The sequence below is a fragment of the Triticum aestivum genome, chromosome 6D (assembly GCF_018294505.1).
Source record: "Triticum aestivum cultivar Chinese Spring chromosome 6D, IWGSC CS RefSeq v2.1, whole genome shotgun sequence".
NCBI classification, from domain to species: domain Eukaryota; kingdom Viridiplantae; phylum Streptophyta; class Magnoliopsida; order Poales; family Poaceae; genus Triticum; species Triticum aestivum.
This window is the reverse complement of record NC_057811.1, coordinates 221,111,953-221,130,238: the sequence shown is the minus strand read 5'-3', so window position 1 is coordinate 221,130,238 and position 18,286 is coordinate 221,111,953. Positions and strand designations below refer to the sequence as shown.

General features: G+C 46.6%; 1 protein-coding gene across 3 annotated transcripts in view; it reads right to left on the bottom strand.

The window, feature by feature from the left end:
- Nucleotides 1-18,286, bottom strand: part of LOC123144505 (serine/threonine-protein kinase EDR1) — a 51,493-nt gene that overhangs the window by 25,189 nt on the left and 8,018 nt on the right. For all 3 annotated transcript variants that reach the window (XM_044563682.1, XM_044563683.1, XM_044563684.1), the window contains exons 2-7: nt 8,619-8,924; nt 8,327-8,530; nt 7,733-7,924; nt 7,388-7,626; nt 6,989-7,084; nt 6,773-6,862 (exon numbers count right to left, since the gene is read on the bottom strand). In XM_044563682.1, coding sequence (XP_044419617.1) covers nt 6,773-6,862; nt 6,989-7,084; nt 7,388-7,626; nt 7,733-7,924; nt 8,327-8,530; nt 8,619-8,864 — 1,067 coding nt within the window. In that variant the 5' untranslated portion in view covers nt 8,865-8,924. The remainder of the gene's footprint in view (nt 1-6,772; nt 6,863-6,988; nt 7,085-7,387; nt 7,627-7,732; nt 7,925-8,326; nt 8,531-8,618; nt 8,925-18,286) is intronic.

The following is an 18,286-nucleotide window of genomic DNA, read 5'->3' as shown; positions in this document are numbered from 1 at the left end:
TTTGTTTGCCATGATATGTTCTTGTAGCATGTTATTTGCTAGCTCTAAACATTGCTACCTGATGCTGTTTATGCCATGTTAGTATTTTCACCAAGTCTGTGAAGCTGTTATCATTTGCATTTTTGCCATACTGTTTTAAGCTTGTTCTAGAGAGTTCTAGCAGGAGCTCAGTGTTCATGATTTGTAGAGCTTCATGTGTACTTCGTTGCCATGTGCTTTGTTACTATGTTGGAGTGCTGTAGCATAGTTTCTTGTTGCATTCCAAGTGCTATGATGCTGTTAAGCGCAGTTTTGCATCATTCTTGTTTTGCTTGTCATTTGCAAACCGTGCATCCGTTTCCGGTGATCCTTATATCGATTTTGACCGAAATCACCTCATCTTTCCAGTGGCATGCTTGGTTTGCCAAGTTGATGCCTTGATCATCCTTTCCCTTCCGGAGTACTCATATGCATTGCACATCATACCTTGCATGTCATGCCATGTCTTGCATCATGTTGCTTGTGCATTGCACCGTGATTGATTGTTGTTCCATTGCTTGTGTTCTTGCTTTGGGTAGAGCCGGGAGACGAGTTCGTGAACGAGGAACCTGTTGAGTACGCTACCGAGCAAGCTTTCGACAACTCTGAGAACTTTGCAGGCAAGATGACCATTACCCTCGATATCACTTCTATCTTTGCTTGCTAGTTGTTCGTTCTATCGCTATGTCGCGCTACCTACCACTCGTTTATCATGCCTCCCATATTGCCATGTCAAGCCTCTAACCCACCTTCCTAGCAAACCGTTGTTAGGCTATGTTAAGGCTTTTGCTCAGCCCCTCTTATAGCGTTGTTAGTTGCAGGTGAAGTTGAAGATTGCTCCATGTTGAAACATGATTATGTTGGGATATCACAATATCTCTTATTTAATTAATGCATCTATATACTTGGTAAAGGGTGGAAGGCTCGGCCTTATGCCTGGTGTTTTGTTCCACTCTTGTCGCCTTAGTTTTCGTCATGCCGGTGTTATGTCCCTTGATTTTGCGTTCCTTACGCGGTTGGGGTTATGGGACCCCCTTGACAGTTCGCTTTGAATAGAACTCCTCCAGCAAGGCCCAACCTTAGTTTTACATTTGCCTAACAAGCTATAACTTTCCCTAGGGGTTGCAAACCCGAGGGTCATCTTTATTTAACCCCCCCCCCCCCCCCCCCCCCCCCCCCGCGCCAGTGCTCCTCTGAGTGTTGGTCCGAACCGAGTAGACTGCGGGGCCACCTCGGGGAAACTTGAGGGTTGGTTTTACTCGTAGGATGTCTCATCCGGTGTGCCCTGAGAACTAGATATGTGCAACTCCTATCGGGATTTGTCAGCACAGTCGGGCGGTCTTGCTGGTCTTGTTTTACCATTGCCGAAATGTCTTGTAACCGGGATTCCGAGTCTGATCGGGTTATTCCGGGAGAAGGAATATCCTTCGTTGATCGTGAGAGATTGTGATGGGCTAAGTTGGGACACCCCTGCAGGGTATAAACTTTCGAAAGCCGTGCACGCGGTTATGTGGCAGATGGGAATTTGTTAATATCCGGTTGTAGAGAACTTGACACTTGACTTAATTAAAATGAATCAACCGCGTCTGTAGCCGTGATGGTCTCTTTTCGGCGGAGTCCGGGAAGTGAACACGGTTGGGTTATGAATGAGCGTAAATAGTTCATGATCACTTTTTGATCGCTTCTAGTTTTACGACCGTTGCGTAGTTTCTCATCTTACTCTTGTATTCGTATGTTAGCCACCATATTTGCTTAGCACTTGCTGCAACTCCACCTCAATACCACATACTACCCATAAGTTTAAATAGTCTTGATCTCGCGGGTTTTGAGATTGCTGAGTCCTCGTGACTCACAGATACTACCAAAACAGTTGCAGGTGCCGATGATGCCAGTGCAGATGATGCTACCGAACTCAAGTGGGAGTTCAACGAGGTCCTTGGTCGTTACTACGTGTCTTATCCTGATGATCAGTAGTGGAGCCCAGTTGGGACGATCTAGGATCTAGCATTTGGGGTTATCTTCTTTTCTTTTGGATTTGTCCGTAGCCGGACTATGTGTGTACTCTGGATGATGTATGAATTGTTCATTGTGTGAAGTGGCGATTCTAAGCCAACTCTATTTATCCCTTTCTTGTTCATTACATGGGATTGTGTGAAGATGACCCTTCTTGCGACAAAACCACAATGCGGTTATGCCTCTAAGTCGTGCCTCGACACGTGGGAGATATAGCCGCATCGTGGGCGTTACACCCGACCACCCCGAAGATCCGACCCTTGTAGATCACTTTGGCATCTTCGCCAACACTCCAAGGCCATGTGTACCGCTACATCAATCCCAAGTTCGCCTTCGACGACGATCATCCCTCAAACACAGACACCGGAAGCAAGACCGTCACTCTTCTCGTGGTACAGGTGTCGACGAGGTATATGTTCCATCACACAAACCTTACCTTCCTTGCCATTACCTTTGAGAGCCATTCGATCCTTTGTAAATACATTTACCTATCGAGACTAGCTATTTGAGAATTGTCGAGCCTCGTTAACTTGTGCAGCTTAGTGATCACTTGTGCATCATATCGTGTTATAGTTACTCCACGCATTATCTCAATGCAAGGAACGTCATGAGCTACAACCAAGGGCACATGCACCTTGCATTGAGCGCACTCGACAAGACGACAGCAATGAAGAGAACCCACCGCCTCAATGACAAGAACAACACCAAACTCGCAATCGTCAAGACGGAGGGGAACGTTTTGGCAAGCTCAAGTTCGCGATTGCTAAGTTTTCCGACGGCATAAACGCCGAGGATTACATCTCTTTGGCACTCAAGGTGAACAAGATCTTTCGAGTCCACAACTATGAAGAGCCAAAGAAGATTGCCATGACCCCACTCGAGTTCGACGACTATGCACTCATATGGTGGGAACAAATACAAGAACTTCAACAAGAGCAAGGAGATTCTCCCATTGCTACTTGGGATGACACGAAGCAAGTCATGAGAGCGAGATTTGTGGCGTCCTCAAGCAAGGAACAAAGATCGTCGAAGAGTACTACAAGGAGATGGAAATCACAACGATTCATGTTAATGTCAAGGAGTCCGATGAGCAAACGATGGCGCAATTCCTCAATAGACTCAACCCCCAATCAAGCAGACTTGCGGATCTTCAACCCTACACAACTTTGCTTGAGTTGGTTCATCAAGCGACAACTCCAAGATGACATCAAGAAGTACTACAAGTACACGGCATACACTTCAAGGAACTTCACCACCAACTTTCAAATTACTTGAAGCATGGTGCCATACCAACAAGCTACACCCACTAGTGGTGCTAATGCAAGTTCAAAGTGATGTGGAGCATCCCATAGGCACATGCATGTTTCACATCATACATATAAAGGTGAATCTTCTCCTTTACACGTGTCTACTTGACCCCTTCAAGGATGGTATACTACTTGACCCTCCTTCCTCATGCATGCATCACTCACATTGTGCAGCAAGCGTGTTTGTTCATGCACGCGCTGCCCGAGCCCCATCTTCATTGTGGTATGTGCACAGCGCAGCTCACCAAGGTCTCCAACTTCATTGTGCCACTCCGCCGCACGAACTTGTGGTGCACTCCGACGGTGACTGGGTTGGGTGCACTCGTTCGACGTCGGGACTCCGTGCCCCCCCCCCCGACTCGAAGGATGTCATCGCCTTCCATGTCCTGATCTCTTATGCACACACTTCCCCAAGCCTTCCAATGTCCCACCCCACGCCGCTATCCCACCATTTCCCGGTTCTTGCTCGACACCATACGTGCTTTGTTTCTCTCATGAAGCATCCTTCATGACCATGTGTTTAGTTTAGAAAAAGAAACAGAAAATGGGTATCAAAAAGGTACAGTGGCATCAAACCTCGTCTCTCTCGTTGTTGGCGATTCTTGATTTCTTACGGTGGTCATTTCGCGGACACGTCTCACACATGCACCTTGCATCGGTGTTGGGTATTGATCGGCATTTCACTTGCAAGGCCTCCTCCCAAGCCGAGCCTTCCCTGTAGACACAATGGCTCGTGTATCAGTCTCCTGAGTGCTTTCTAGCTTCAAGCTTTCTACTTTCCGTTGTGTCCACCAAATTTGTTGCTCTCTCGTGTTTATTATGTCATGTGTGTCCACCATACATTTATATGTCAGCCTTCTTTTCTAGCATTGGCCCTTTCTGTACAATTTTTGCGGCCTTTCTCGTCGTGGTTGTCTTTGTACGATTTATGTAGCCTCCTTTTGCACTGCTGTTGATCTACACCCCTTTCTTGCCCCCGAGCTTTTTGCGCCACCGGTTTCTTTTGCTATGATCTTTGCAACATGCTTCTTCTATCCCTTTTTGGCTTGACTCAACATGTTTCTAAAAACTCCATGCTACTATGATACTCTCAAGACGTGGATTTTGGGATTTCGCTATTTATCTTAGTCTTACACTTTTTCAAATGAAATGCTTTGCTTACGCTTTGCATTTGAGAGAGGGGGTGTTAAGGACTACTTGCGGACGTTCAAGAATCAACTTTCGACTAAGGGTATCGTTAGCAGCGTGGTTGGGAACGAGTAGGCAGGGCTGCATACGGCGGCCTTATAGTAAAGGTCGTCGTACACTCGACTCAACGATGTTTTTAAATAGGTTTGGTCGCCTCGTGGGAGCACGACCAATATCCTATGGAAGGGTCGTCAAGAGTGGTGCCCGCTGCACGGTAACACTTGTGTCGCCACGACTCCCAACTAGTCCACACCTGGTCCCTCGGACTCCAGATCTCGGCCTTCCTAACTCTTAAGAGAGCTAGTGAGGGAGAGTGACCCCCCTCTTAAGTTTTTTCAAGTGGGAGTGGGTGATTTACATGCCTATGGAGGGCCTTGTATAGCCTAGGGGTCTTTGGCAAATGACCAAGGCTACTAGGTAATATTCCCTCCTTTGGTCCCATATGTCTCTAGTTGGGGTTGGAGATGGGTTGTAGCCCATTAGGGGAGAACCCCTAAACTACACATCTTTGACTTTTTGGGATCTTCATTTGACTAGTTGACCATGAAGCCTTGCTTGGACTTTTGTTGGCCAGGGTGGCTTGCTTGGACCCATGAAGAGTTACTCTGACTTGTGTTGACTGCCCACATGGCATGTTACACAGGGTAGGGGTGGTGCCTTAAGAAGGGTCAGAGCCATTACTGCAACACTGCAACAGTACGTATTGGTCTAGGTGTCTATTAGCCTAGATTTCCTTCCTTGTACTCTAAGTCCATTGTATTGTATATTTACGCCTTGGGCTCTGCAATATAAGACAAGTGGCTCCTCTTAACAAAAACCATCTGACCTAGATAGTTTTTGGTTGACCTTGTGACCAAAGTTCGCTTTAATTGTCTCAACATATGCTTAAAGCTAAAAGACAGACGTGCCCTTGAAAAGATAATTTTGAAAGCCAAATTCATGGGCATATTTGTCTTTTGAGAGCCATTAGAATATTCCATGTATATCATTTTGGATCTGACGGCTGGACATAAGAAATGTGGGTTTTAGGCAGTGGCTCAAACCTTGTCTTTCTTGGCGATAAGGTGACCCACACTCCTACGGGCTACAGCTCGACAATGACAACGGCAGTTATACAGACAAACCCCGCTGACCCGGATGGTTTTTGGTTGACATGGTGACCCAGGCTGGTGTTAACTGTCTCAGCAAGGTCACGTGGTTAAATCTAAAAAGACACAAGTGCCCTTGAAAAGATAATTTTGAAGGCAAAATTCATGGGCATATTTGTCTTTTGAGAGCCATTAGGATATTCCTTCTACCAGATATTCGGGCTTTAGGAGGACCTCGTCTTTTTCGGCGACAAGGTGACCTGCACTCCTAAACCACCATGGTAAGGCTGCATTTGGCATTGAGATGGATTATGATAATCCAGCTTTTGCTATTTTTTCTATTTGGCTAACCATCTTTTTTCCTGCTTTCGTGGCTACTTACCGCCCAGAATTTATAAGGAAAGTTCAATACAACATAGTTTAGTGCCAATAAACTAAGTCTAAATCTTAATAATCAAGGAAAATATGAACAATTTAGTAAAATTTCAATAAACTTCGGAAAATCAAAAAATAATGAGGAAAATAAATTTGGAAACCAGTAATCATAAGCAGAAATGGAAAACATAAAACTGGTATAAATAAAAGGAAATTAAAAGAAGATAAATATCTAGATACATTTGATCTAATTCTTCATATAATTTACAACATTTTCATCTTTCCTAAGATTATAGTCAAAACAGTGAAATATTAAAAAAAAACTCATCACTGCAGATATTCCCATGTTTTTGAAGATCCTATCAATCCTGTGTTATTCCTATTCCTACGTTCTCGAATTTCTACAGTTCAGGTAGGCCCTTAGAAGTGCTGGATAGATAGAACATGATTATCTCTCTAACAAACAACTGCTAATCTCTGCACGAAAAAACCATAGCCTCTAGTTGCTAACATTCTACAGAAGTGTGACCCTCCGCCATCATGTGTAGAACTAAGTTCTGATGGTGAACGGAGTCTGAGCAGCTATCATGCATATTAGAGGTAGAAAATAGTAAGATACAGAACTTTGACAGTGCAGAAGATTACTACGGCAAAAGAGATCTCACGCCAGACTAAAAGAACCATGTAATGAACAAATTTACCAGATTGAACCATGTAATGAACAAATTTATCAGATTGGTGACAATAGCTACTGTGTAAACAGAAAAGGATAAAACTAAGAACCTTGAACTGGCAGTTCTTTGATGTTCATTAGCTTTCCTCCCACGGCGTCCACATAAGGCATTGGCAACATTTGGTTCACTATGTGATGAACTTGTAAACCATGAAATGGAAAAAATAAAAAGGTAATTCTGAAACGTGAACACTGAAAAAACAGAGCAAAGATGAAAGAGAATGCAGAAGAATGGAAGAAAATTGTTATATTTATTTGAGGCTTACCATCTCAATTTGCCCTCCATAGAGTTTGAAGTTCGGCGCATGATGTCTCTTAGGGACGTAACTTTAAATGACCTATTGTTTTCATCTTGCTCTTGCCTGAAAAGTGACATAAATTGGCAATAGTGCTTATCAGGAACAATATCAAGGCACTAGAAGGCTACAATTGTATAGTTCTAAGACTACAGATTGATGTTTAGAAATATAGATTGTTCCTGGCAAACAAGACGATGATTTTAAGTTTGCACAGGTATTTCTATGCCCAAAGCTGAAGTCAAACAGAGCAGTATCATACTATCATATGTTGCTAATGCAGTATCAGCAATAATAAGATCCCTGCAAGGGACCAAACATAACCAGAACCAGAAACAGGTATATCAAAAAGGGAATACACAAGCATACCGTTGAGAGCACAAAGGACTATTCGGTTCAAGAGGAGAATCACAAGAATCATAGTCAGCAGAGTCACTCTCTCCAGCAGCAGATATATGGGATGTGATTATAGCTTTGGATGAGAATGGAATTAGTTGTCCTGGAAAACGCATTAGATCAACGAGGAACTCCATGGACTTCAGCATAACAACAACAGTCATATGTTTGGGTGAGTCATCGTGTTCATGAGATTCTTCATCTGAAATGCCCTGCATATATTAAATAACATAATAATGTAGGGTTCAGGAATTTCACGAGTGGGAAGAATCCTATTTCAAAGTGCAGACGCACTAATGAGAAGGTAATAGAACTTACCACCAACAGCTTAGAATCTATACCAACAGAGTCAGCAAGGACTTTAAATAAAATTGCTCTGGGCCGACAAGATCCATGTCTTATCTGCCCCAATAATTGAATTCCCTTGTTTTCCATGAAATGAAAAATTTCTTCAGAAGAAGTTCTTGCAGGGCTTAGCTGTGGGTTTGGTCGCTTATAGAAGTCACAAACCTGCAATTATCATTAAAAATTATGCTCACACGGAAATATGTAAATAGTTTCACATCAGTACAGGCCGGAAGAAATGTAACTAAAGGCAGCCTTTTAAAATGTGTAATTAGAACCATATCTGTACAGGCTTGGAAAAACAAGAAAAAACAATCTATACTTCAGAAATGAGTTATTTTATACATCAAGCAGCAACTAAAATCCACGAAACACTTCAAGGAATAAATAGGTCAGTTAAAATGGTTGCAGAACAACAAATTGAACAGTTCCAAGTAGTAAGAGTTTTTGTAATTTATTTACACAGCAATTGATCATAGAGAAATTGCAGCAAACGGTTTTTCTAAAGAAGAAAAGAAGATGGCATCATTGTCCCCCATTGCATAAAGGATCTCAGAGAGAACTTACCAAACCTGCAAGCTTTTTTATCATTGCGGCTGGGTTAGAACTCAATCCTTTTACCAGAGCTACACATAGCTGCCTTATCGCAGATAGCTTTTTATCCTTCTCTAAGTCCACAAGAATTATCTCAGCCTTGAAGCCCTCTATTCCAAGGGAATATAGATCATCAGGAGAAGGAATGGCGTCAAAACACTCCTTCAGTTTCTTATCCTGCAAAGTTCAGAATGATAATATAAAATAAATAAAGAAGTACAGAGAGAGTGCTAACAAATTGGTACCTCGAATAAGATCCACTTACCGGTATAATTGAGTAAAATCCATTGGGTATTGGACTCGATAGAGATCCAGTAGACCATAATTCCTGAGAAGCGCAAAATGAATGGTCACTTTTCATACAGTTAAGAGAAGAATCTGCCAAATCCGAATTGTGGTCCTGCTTAGCCAAGGAAATGGATTGGAACTTATGCTCTTCATGTGAGGACAGCCAATTTGCATCAGTAGAGTGTGTATCAGATTGCCCTTCACCATCTGGCAGATCATCCATCTCAAATATATGTTAAAATACAGTATCATTTTACAAATGTCATCATACAGATCAACCAGTCTGCAAACGAAAAAGTACAACAAATAGATTGAATTAGACGAGTGTTGACTCTTAGTGTGCATAAGCTAAAAAGAGATAGAATGTTGATTCTTGTATTTGGCCAGTAAAAAGGAAAGAGCAGATACCAATAGCACAGCTTCTATTATTTAAACTTCATTGGTTATACACACCCTACTTATGCAGCAAGAGTTGCTGCATTTAGCTAGCAGTGTGTATACAGTATGGGCAGTATTTACCACGATATAAGTGATCCTAGTTTTCGCTTAGTGTTAGCTGTAATCCTTGTGCCTTTTGTTTTATTGGCACATTAACACAGGTCAGCTAGAACTTTCTTAGTCAGTAAGACAGTATATGCAGGTACACAGCGTAGTCAATTTGCCTATTACATGTACTAGCAGATGCCTTTTGCATATATGGGTCGATTGCTAGCAATCAACTTGTCTATGTACTATATTTAGACCTCACAACAACAATACAAGCTCAACCTCCCTTGTTCAGCCCACAGTTACCTGATTCGCAATTCGCTCGGTTCACGATTCAGGATTCGCTACATCTACCAAATCAGATTCGATGGGGGATACACATCTACGATTCGCGAATCGTAGTTAGAGAAGGGGTTCGCGAACCCGGCGATTACGATTCGTCGCCTCTAGCATACAATGTATTTTTCTCTTTATATGGAGGGCTTCATTAGTTCATTGACCATCCATGGCAATCCCATCGATGAACATTGGGTTGTCGAGAAGTTTTTGTGTGTCATCCCTTGGAGGTATGTGTAGATTGTGCCGTCAATCGAGACTATACTCGATACAACGAAGCTCTCAATTGAATAGGTGACAAGCCAGCTCAAGACTGCTTATGATCATTGTGAGCCGTAAACCAAGTTGGAGCAGCCGATCCTATCCAGCAGCAAGGTCTACTTCTCTGAGGAGTAGTGACTCACCCAGATGAAGCAAAGGCAGGACGGAGAGGGAGCTCCAGGCCTCCCAACCAAAGGCGGGAGGGATAGGAAAGCTCCAAGCCTTCTAATTCACATTTACCCATTGGGTACCCCTACCACATCAACTTACACCACATACATCGCCCACGTCGGCGACAATTTCATCCTCTTTTGACAACTTTACGTGAAGCGAGGCAGGTCATTTTGATTTTGTCAAGGGTGCTGACTTGAGGTATCCATTCCAACATAAGCTTACTCTTCCCTTGACATTACCTTTGTGAGTCATTCAACCCCTTCACGACAAATTTGAGCCCATCGAGACTAGCTATTTGAGTATTGTTGGGCCTCGTGGCCTTGAGCATCGTAGTGACATCTTGCACACCATTTGGTGCCTCATAGTTAATCCGTGCAATATCTTGTGATAGTTTGTCTTGCATTTTTGGTCAAGTCTCAAAAAAGTGGCAAAAGGAAGTAAAGTTCAAACAATAAAGATACAAAACTTAAATAAGCGAAAAGAGGAAGAGCAAAAGAGATATATGTGCCAGGTATACTTAATATAGAGATACATCTTGTGATATATAACCAAAAGAGATACTTAGTATCTTGCGATAGTTTGTCTTGCATTTTTGGTCAAGTCTCAAAGGAAGTGACAAATGCAAGTAAAGTTAAAACAATAAAGATACAAAGCTTATAAGCAAAAAGATTAAGAGCAAAAGAGATATATGTGCCAGGTATATATAATATAGAGATAAGTCAAGCATGCAAGTTTGCAAATCTTTGCCCTATCATGAAATCAAGCTAGCGTATTTTCTTGTGTTTGTGTAACAAGAGCTTAGTCTTCGATAAGCCAATCATTCTTACATTTGTGATCAAATTGCATTACATTGAGTTCATTGTGGATATTTACCAATCTTTTCAATATCTTGGTCCACTTAATCCTTGATTTTGTTCCACTGACCTTACCAAGATCCACATATAGCCTTGTTGCGAGTGTGTAGGTGCGCAGACAAGGTTCTTTGCCAACTTATCTCTCATTTCCAACTGTCAATCGGGAGGTCCTTTTTACTTTTCAACTTCATCGGAAAAAGGTGTTAGAAATATACCCTAGAGGCAATCATAGCAATGATTATATTCCATTGAATCCATGAATTATTAAATGTTCCTTGAATAAGATCATTTGTGTTGATTGGCAAGTATGTGACTTGTTTGTGAAACTCTATACTTGAATGGTTATTCTGAAGTAGTCCCTAGTGGGACTTAATTTGAGAACACATATGAATATTCGACTAGCACATGTATTGGTTGATGACCATGTTTCACACTTCATGGACATGGAGATGTCAGACCAACAATGTGAAATGTTATGTGGGGTTGGATAAACCCAACTTGAGACATAGCGTGAATGTTAATTACCTCTTACAATGTGTATGTTATGTCCTTAGATGTGAGACGGTCATATGTACTTGAGATGTGTGGTGACTTACTTAGGAGTTGCCAAACACTACCTCATAACTGATTAGTTATAAAGTTCGCTTTCTTGTTTGTCATGAAGCATACTTCGAGCCATGGCCGGTTGATATGGGATTTGCCCCTCTCTTCAATGAGAGAGATATCTCTAGGGTCATCGAGTGATCAGATCCAAAAATGCATGGTTGTGCTACTTGAGCTTAAGAATTAACCTAGCAATGGATTCCAAGTACACAACATTGTGTAGGTTCATTTGATATGATCTTTCCGTATGTTTGGGAGTTGCCACATACTGCTAGGGGCCGCTACCCTAGAAAGCCTCCACCTTAACTGTTGTTCGGAGTTGCCGGCACACCATACTTATGGGCTCCTTGGAGGTGTTGCTGTTGCGACGCTTGTATGATCGCTCAAGGGATCCACAAGGAGGAAACACGGTTCAACGGCTCTCCTTCCGCTAGGTGACTACGCGTCTACTGCTAATCCCTTGACCTACAACCGCGGCATATTCTTGGGCATTCGTGGTAGAATTTTTTATTTGCGATAACGTAGTGTATCATGTTTCCTGCAAGAGGTAACTTTGGTACAATTCATTCCCTTTTAGCAACTCACATCTTTCGAAGAACCTACCTACAAGTTGGTCCAAGTTAAAGGACATTGTCAATGTTCTGAGATGGATAGCTAATTTGTTCGAAGGGGCGTACGAGTGGCAAATAGGGATGGCTACACAGAACAAACAGCGATCTACCTAGGTTTGGGCCCCCCATAGAGAGGTAAAACCCTACTCCTGATGCTGAGATGTATTGCACTGTGTGTCTGGGGTACCCAGGCCCATCTGCCTTCGGCCCAGGGAGCGAAGCACAACAAGGGTTCAACCACTGGCCCACCAGCAAGCGGTACGAGCAAGACCCCTTGCAAGGCCCCCACGCGAGGCGGTCTCCTGAGGCAGCCTCCCGACGCCCCCTCGCGGGGGCAAGCAGGTCAAGAGCTGCTTAGCCTGTCGCGCGGCCGCGTGCCTTCACGTGGGGTGACGCGCACAACGACGAGCGGTGCCAGAAGCTGTGCCAGCAGGCGCGGATGAAGAGGATTTCCCCTTTGGTGCTAAGGGAGCAAGGCCGGCCCGCCAGCTCCCAAAGCAATCCCCAAAGGTTGCCTGATCGGTGCAAGAAGACCAAGACGACGGACGCGCCAGGACGGAGGTCATCACCGAGCCCACCGGCGTGTCACGGGCGGTGGCTTTGCAGACGAAGACCCCCCTTTTGTCGGGATAGACTGCGACCCTGTCGCCCTTCAAATTGTCGTTGTGTGGCAACCCTCCCAGGCAATGTTTTCAGGGAAGAGGACCAAGGCATGTATAAAGGCAAGGTGTCGTTGTGATGCGGAGCATCCCAAGGTCATCCCCATGGACCTACCTACGTCTCCCACTACATCACTTGGATCAATGACAAGACCTCGAGCAAAAGGCTATCGAAGATAAGGTGAACTCGCTCCTCTCCGAACATCCACTCTCTACATATGAGACATAGCTACTACCTCAAGCGGAGACCCTATGCGTGATCAGGTACTTGGAGGAAGGCCATGGAGCAACTACACCCAACGAACAAGACGGCGAGGACACCAAGTACAAGGAGCGAGAAGAAAAGCAGCCTGGAAGTCTCCAGCCGTCGAACGACCGACCCCGACCGGACGACCGACGCCTGAAGCTCCAGCCAGCCGAACAAGTCCCAGCCAGCGAACGCTACAGCGGTCGAACGACCGACTCCTCCCAGCGCCCGGACGACCAAGCCCCTCCAGACGATCGGCACCACCATCACAGCACCAAAACATCGGAAGTATGGAAGCGCCCGGACGACCGACCACGACCGGACGACCGACAAAGCCCCAACAGAGCCAAAACATCGGAAGTCCAACCCTTCCCGGACGTCCGATCCCCCGCGAGCCTCCGAACCGATGAAGGTCGGACGTCCGACGCCTGTATACCGACCGCGTGTTGGGCCCGAAGCCCACTTACCCTTTCGTAACACTAGACTATAAATAGACCTCCTCCTCCCTCTTTCTAGGGTTAGCAATGTGATAGCTCATTTGAGAGATAGAGCTTTGCTCATCCACTTGATTACTTCTCCATTGGAGTTCACGACCTCTTCAGAGAAGATTCCCCAAGCGGATTCAAGACCTCTCACGGGAAGACCCCCTCAAGGCCTCCTCACGGAGATGAACTAGTTACCTCTTGTATCGTCCTTTGTTGACTTTGGATCGTGTATTTCTTTGTGTTTCGAAGATCTAGCACATGTGTAATCGAATCTTGTTGGTGTGAGTGATTCCCCTCATGTTTTCCCTCGTGTTCTTCGTGTTCTTCATAGGATCCCCTCCATTCGGGCATCTAGGGTTCTACCCTACATCATCTTGGTATCATGAGCCACGTTGATCACGAATTTGGAGCCTCTACCCCTTGTTTTCTATCCTAGTTTTGTTGATTTTGTCCCAATTTCGAAAATTCCCCACCAAAAATAGCCCCAAAATTTTTTGTGATTTGTTGGTGTGATGAAGTTTGTTGGATTTGATCCATGGATTTGCTTTGCCACGAGTGGATCTAGCTTTCCCCCATCATCTCCACCATTTCCATCCAAAAAATCGCTCGAATTTGACCAATTTTGCCACCTCTACCTCGAAAACCCGAGTTCATCCCGTGCCCGAAATCGCCCAGGCACCGAACGTCCGACGAGTACCGGTCGTCCGACCACCATAGGACGACCGACGATCCCTGACGAAACTGAACATTTTTAGTTCGGTCACCTTCACCGATCCGCATCCACTTCCGCATACACACTCTATCCCCATACCTCCACTTCCGCATACGCACTTGCAAACCACCATTGCTTACTCATTACGCACCCCGACAAATTTTGACACATTTGGTTTTGAGAAGTTGAGTTGTGGTTCATCGTTTCCTAGGGTGTTTCGGCTAACTAGGAACGGTTCGACATCGACATCACCGCCGCTCATCTTCGCCACGGACTCGTCATCGACATCGACCACTCCACCATTTTGACACCATCACCGTAAGCAAGAACGGTAACCTCTATATCATCTCGGTCTCGTGGTATCCCATCATTGTACATTCTTGCCATTGCATTGATAACCCCATAAACCCATTTTGCGTACCTTGCCCATCGAGACTAGCCTTTGAGTATTGCCGGCAACGTTACTTGTGCACATTAGTGATCATACCTCTCATTGCATACATACCATATCATCTTGATACATATCTTGATATCATCTCTTGTGTCACAAGGTTGTCATCGCATGTTAATTGCTATCTTGGTTCGTGAAGTTTTGCATAAGTGGCCATCAAAAGAGCTCAAAAGAGAAAGAGCCAAACAAGCTTTTAAGCAAAAGGGAAAGATAAACAAAGAGCTTTTAAGCAAGAACCATAGCATCATACAACATTTGGACTATTGGGACACTTTGGACGCGACAAAACATTTGCTACGCTCTTCAAGAACTATTTTTGTCCCAAGATGTACCGCGACGTCTCACGCTTCACCAACCGATGCTCTGCATGTTGCAAAGCTAAGTCTAAAGCTCAATCTCAAGGCATTTATATGCTACTTCCTATTTCATATCACCCATGGAAAGATATTAGTATGGACTTTGTACTTGGTTTGCCTAGAACTAGAAATGGCAAAGATTCCGTCTATGTTGTTGTGGACCGATTTTCTAAAATGGCACATTTCATACCATGCAACAAGATAGATGATGCTTCACACATTGCAAATCTTTTTTGTAGGGAAATCTTGCGCCTACATGGAGTGCCAAAGACGATTGTCTCGGACCGCGACGTCAAGTTCTTGAGTTACTTTTGGAAGACCTTATGCGCCAAGCTAGGAATCAAGCTCTTGTTCTTTTCGGCATACCATCCTCAAATCGACGGCCAAACGGAGGTGACGAACAGAACGCTCTCCACTCTACTACGCGTGTTGACCAAGAAGAACATCAAGGAGTGGGAAGAGTGCCTACCCATCGCCGAGTACGCCTACAACCGCGCAAGACATTCGACTACCGGCAAGTCCACCTTCGAGGTCGTCTACAGCTTCAACCCGTTGTCCCCATTGGAAATTCTTCCTCTACCACTACAAGAGCGCATCAACATGGATGCGAGTGCCCGAGTCAACTACCTCAAGAAAATGCATGAAGATACAAGGCACACCATCGAGCGTCAAGTACGACGACTCGCGACCAAGCTCAACTTCAACAAGCAACCCATGATATTCAAAATTGGAGATCTCGTGTGGCTACACCTTCGCAAGGACCGCTTCCCCAACAAACGCAAGTCCAAACTTCTACCTCGAGCCGACGGACCCTTCAAGGTGCTAGCACGCTACAACAACAACGCTTACAAGATCGACCTCCCACGTGACAAGTACAACGTGAGCGACGTCTTCAATGTCAAAGATCTCTCGCCCTACCATAGTGATGAAGAATTTGATCTGAGGTCGGATCTTTCCCAAGGGGGGAGACGATGCGGAGCATCCCAAGGTCATCCCCATGGACCTACCTACGTCTCCCACGACACCACTTGGACTAATGACAAGAGCTCGAGCAAAGGCAATCGAAGATAAGGTGAACTCGCTCCTCTCCGAACTTCCACTCTCTACATATGAGACATGGTTACTACCTCAAGCGGAGACCCTATGCGTGATCAGGTACTTGGAGGAAGGCCATGAAGCAGCTACACCCGACGGACAAGACGGCGAGGACACCAAGTACAAGGAGGGAGAAGAAAAGCAGCCTAGAAGTCTCCAGCCGTCGGACAACCGACCCCGACCGGACGGCCGACGCCTGAAGCTCCAGTCAGCCGGACAAGTCCCAGCCAGCTAACGCTACAGCGGTCGGACGACCTACTCCTCCCAGCGTCCGAACGACCGAGCCCCTCCGGACGACCGGCACCACCATCACAGCACCAAAACATTGGAAGTATGGAAGTGCCCGGACGACCGACCACAACCAGACGACCGACAAAGCCCCAACAGAACCAAACATCGGAAGTCCGACCCTTCCCGAACGTCCAATCCCCCGTGAGCCTCCGGACGACCGATGAAGGTCGGACGTCCGACGCCTGTATGCCGACCGCGTGTTGGGCCGAAGCCCACTTACCCTTTCGTAACACTAGACTATAAATAGACCTCCTCCTACCTCTTTCTAGGGTTAGCAATGTGATAGCTCATTTGAGGGATAGAGCTTTCCTCATCCACTTGGTTACTTCTCCATTGGAGTTCACGACCTCTTCGGAGAAGATCCCCCAAGCAGGTTCAAGACCCCTCACGGGAAGACCCCCTCAAGGCCTCCTCACGGAGATGAACTAGTTACCTCTTGTATCGTCCTTTGTTGACTTTGGATCGTGTATCTCTTTGTGTTTCGAAGATCTAGCACATGTGTAATCGAATCTTGTTGGTTTGAGTGATTCCCCTCGTGTTTTCCCTCTTGTTTCTCCTGGTGTTCTTCGTGTTCTTCGTAGGATCCCCTCCATTTCGTGAAAGATCGGGCATCTAGGGTTCTACCCTACATCACGTTGTAGAGGAGATCGACCATTCTGGCTCTCCAGCCCTTGTACTCTTGTCTCCTCCACCATAGCAATCTACAAGCCAAGCAGGAGTAGGGTTTTACACCGCAAGGTGGCCCGAACCTGGGTAACTGTTGTGCCTCCGGCCTGCCCCGGCTAGCTCACTCTCACCATAGCATCACCGTGGTTAGAAGCGGGAAGGAGTAGGGCGGTAGGAACGAGTGCACCCGAGAGTTCGAACCTCTTGGGACCCCGCAGCCCCGATTTCAACATTTGGCGCGCCAGGTAGGGGTGCGCCGCCGTTCTCCCGCTTCGTTTCGCCTCCTTCACCAAGCTTCATGGCTAAAGCTCGTCGCGAGCGCGCTAAGCACCGGGCAGGGCGCATCGCCCAGACGGCGCCTGTGGGCCACGACGGACGCCGACGCCCTGCTAGAGCCGCGGCAGCTGCCACCATCGACCCCGCTGCCCGCGAGCAGCAAGACTCCTCCATGCACCCCTCCGTGCAGTCGGACGGCCGCACCGATACGGCCTCTTCCTCCCTCGGCCGCCGAACACGCAGGCCATGCTGCTCATGGCGCGCGAGCTGCTACGTTACCGCCCGGGCGACGTGGGCTACGACGCCTTGCTTGGCCGCATCACCGAGCTCGTCAACGCCGCCGGAGACGTCGCCGGGGCACTCTCACTCGCTCCGCCCTCCGCCGTCTCGCGCTGGGGACGTGGCCCACGGTGCGCCTCCGCCACCTACCCTGCACAGCGACCTCACCGAACCCTGACGCTACGCACGTCCACGCGAGCCACCTGCGGAGCGCCCCCGCCGGCCCGAGATGAGGCCAGTTGCCAAATCGTCCACCGCGCACCGCCTGATGCGCGTGTGCTCCTCGAGCAACAGCGTCAGCGCCAAGACCGGATCGTCCAAGAAGTCGCAGCGGCCAGGCGCCAGAAACTCGCAGCCCTCGCGCGCGGCATACCCTCAAACAGCGTGGGCTGCCGGGCTTTCACCCGCGAGCTGCGTCGGGTGGTCTGGCCCGTTAAGTTGAAGCCAGAGTTGCCCCCACATTACGACGGCGTCCCAGACCCCACGGAGTTTCTCCAGCTCTACGCGTTGAGCATCGAGGCTGCGAACGACGACGACAAGGTCATGGCAAACTAATTCCCCATGGCCCTCAAGGACGGCGCGCGCTCCCGGCTCATGAACCTGCCCGATGAGTCGATCTCTTCATGGAGCAAGCTCTGTGACCAGTTCATTGCTAACTTCAAGGGCAGGCACGACCGCCCCCTCACCGTCAACGACCTGCGACGTGTGCGGTAGCGCCCTGGCAAGACCCTCCGCAAATATATCCAGCGCTTCAGCCAAGTGCGCCAGAAGATTCCGCACGCTTCTGATGAGGCCATCATCCT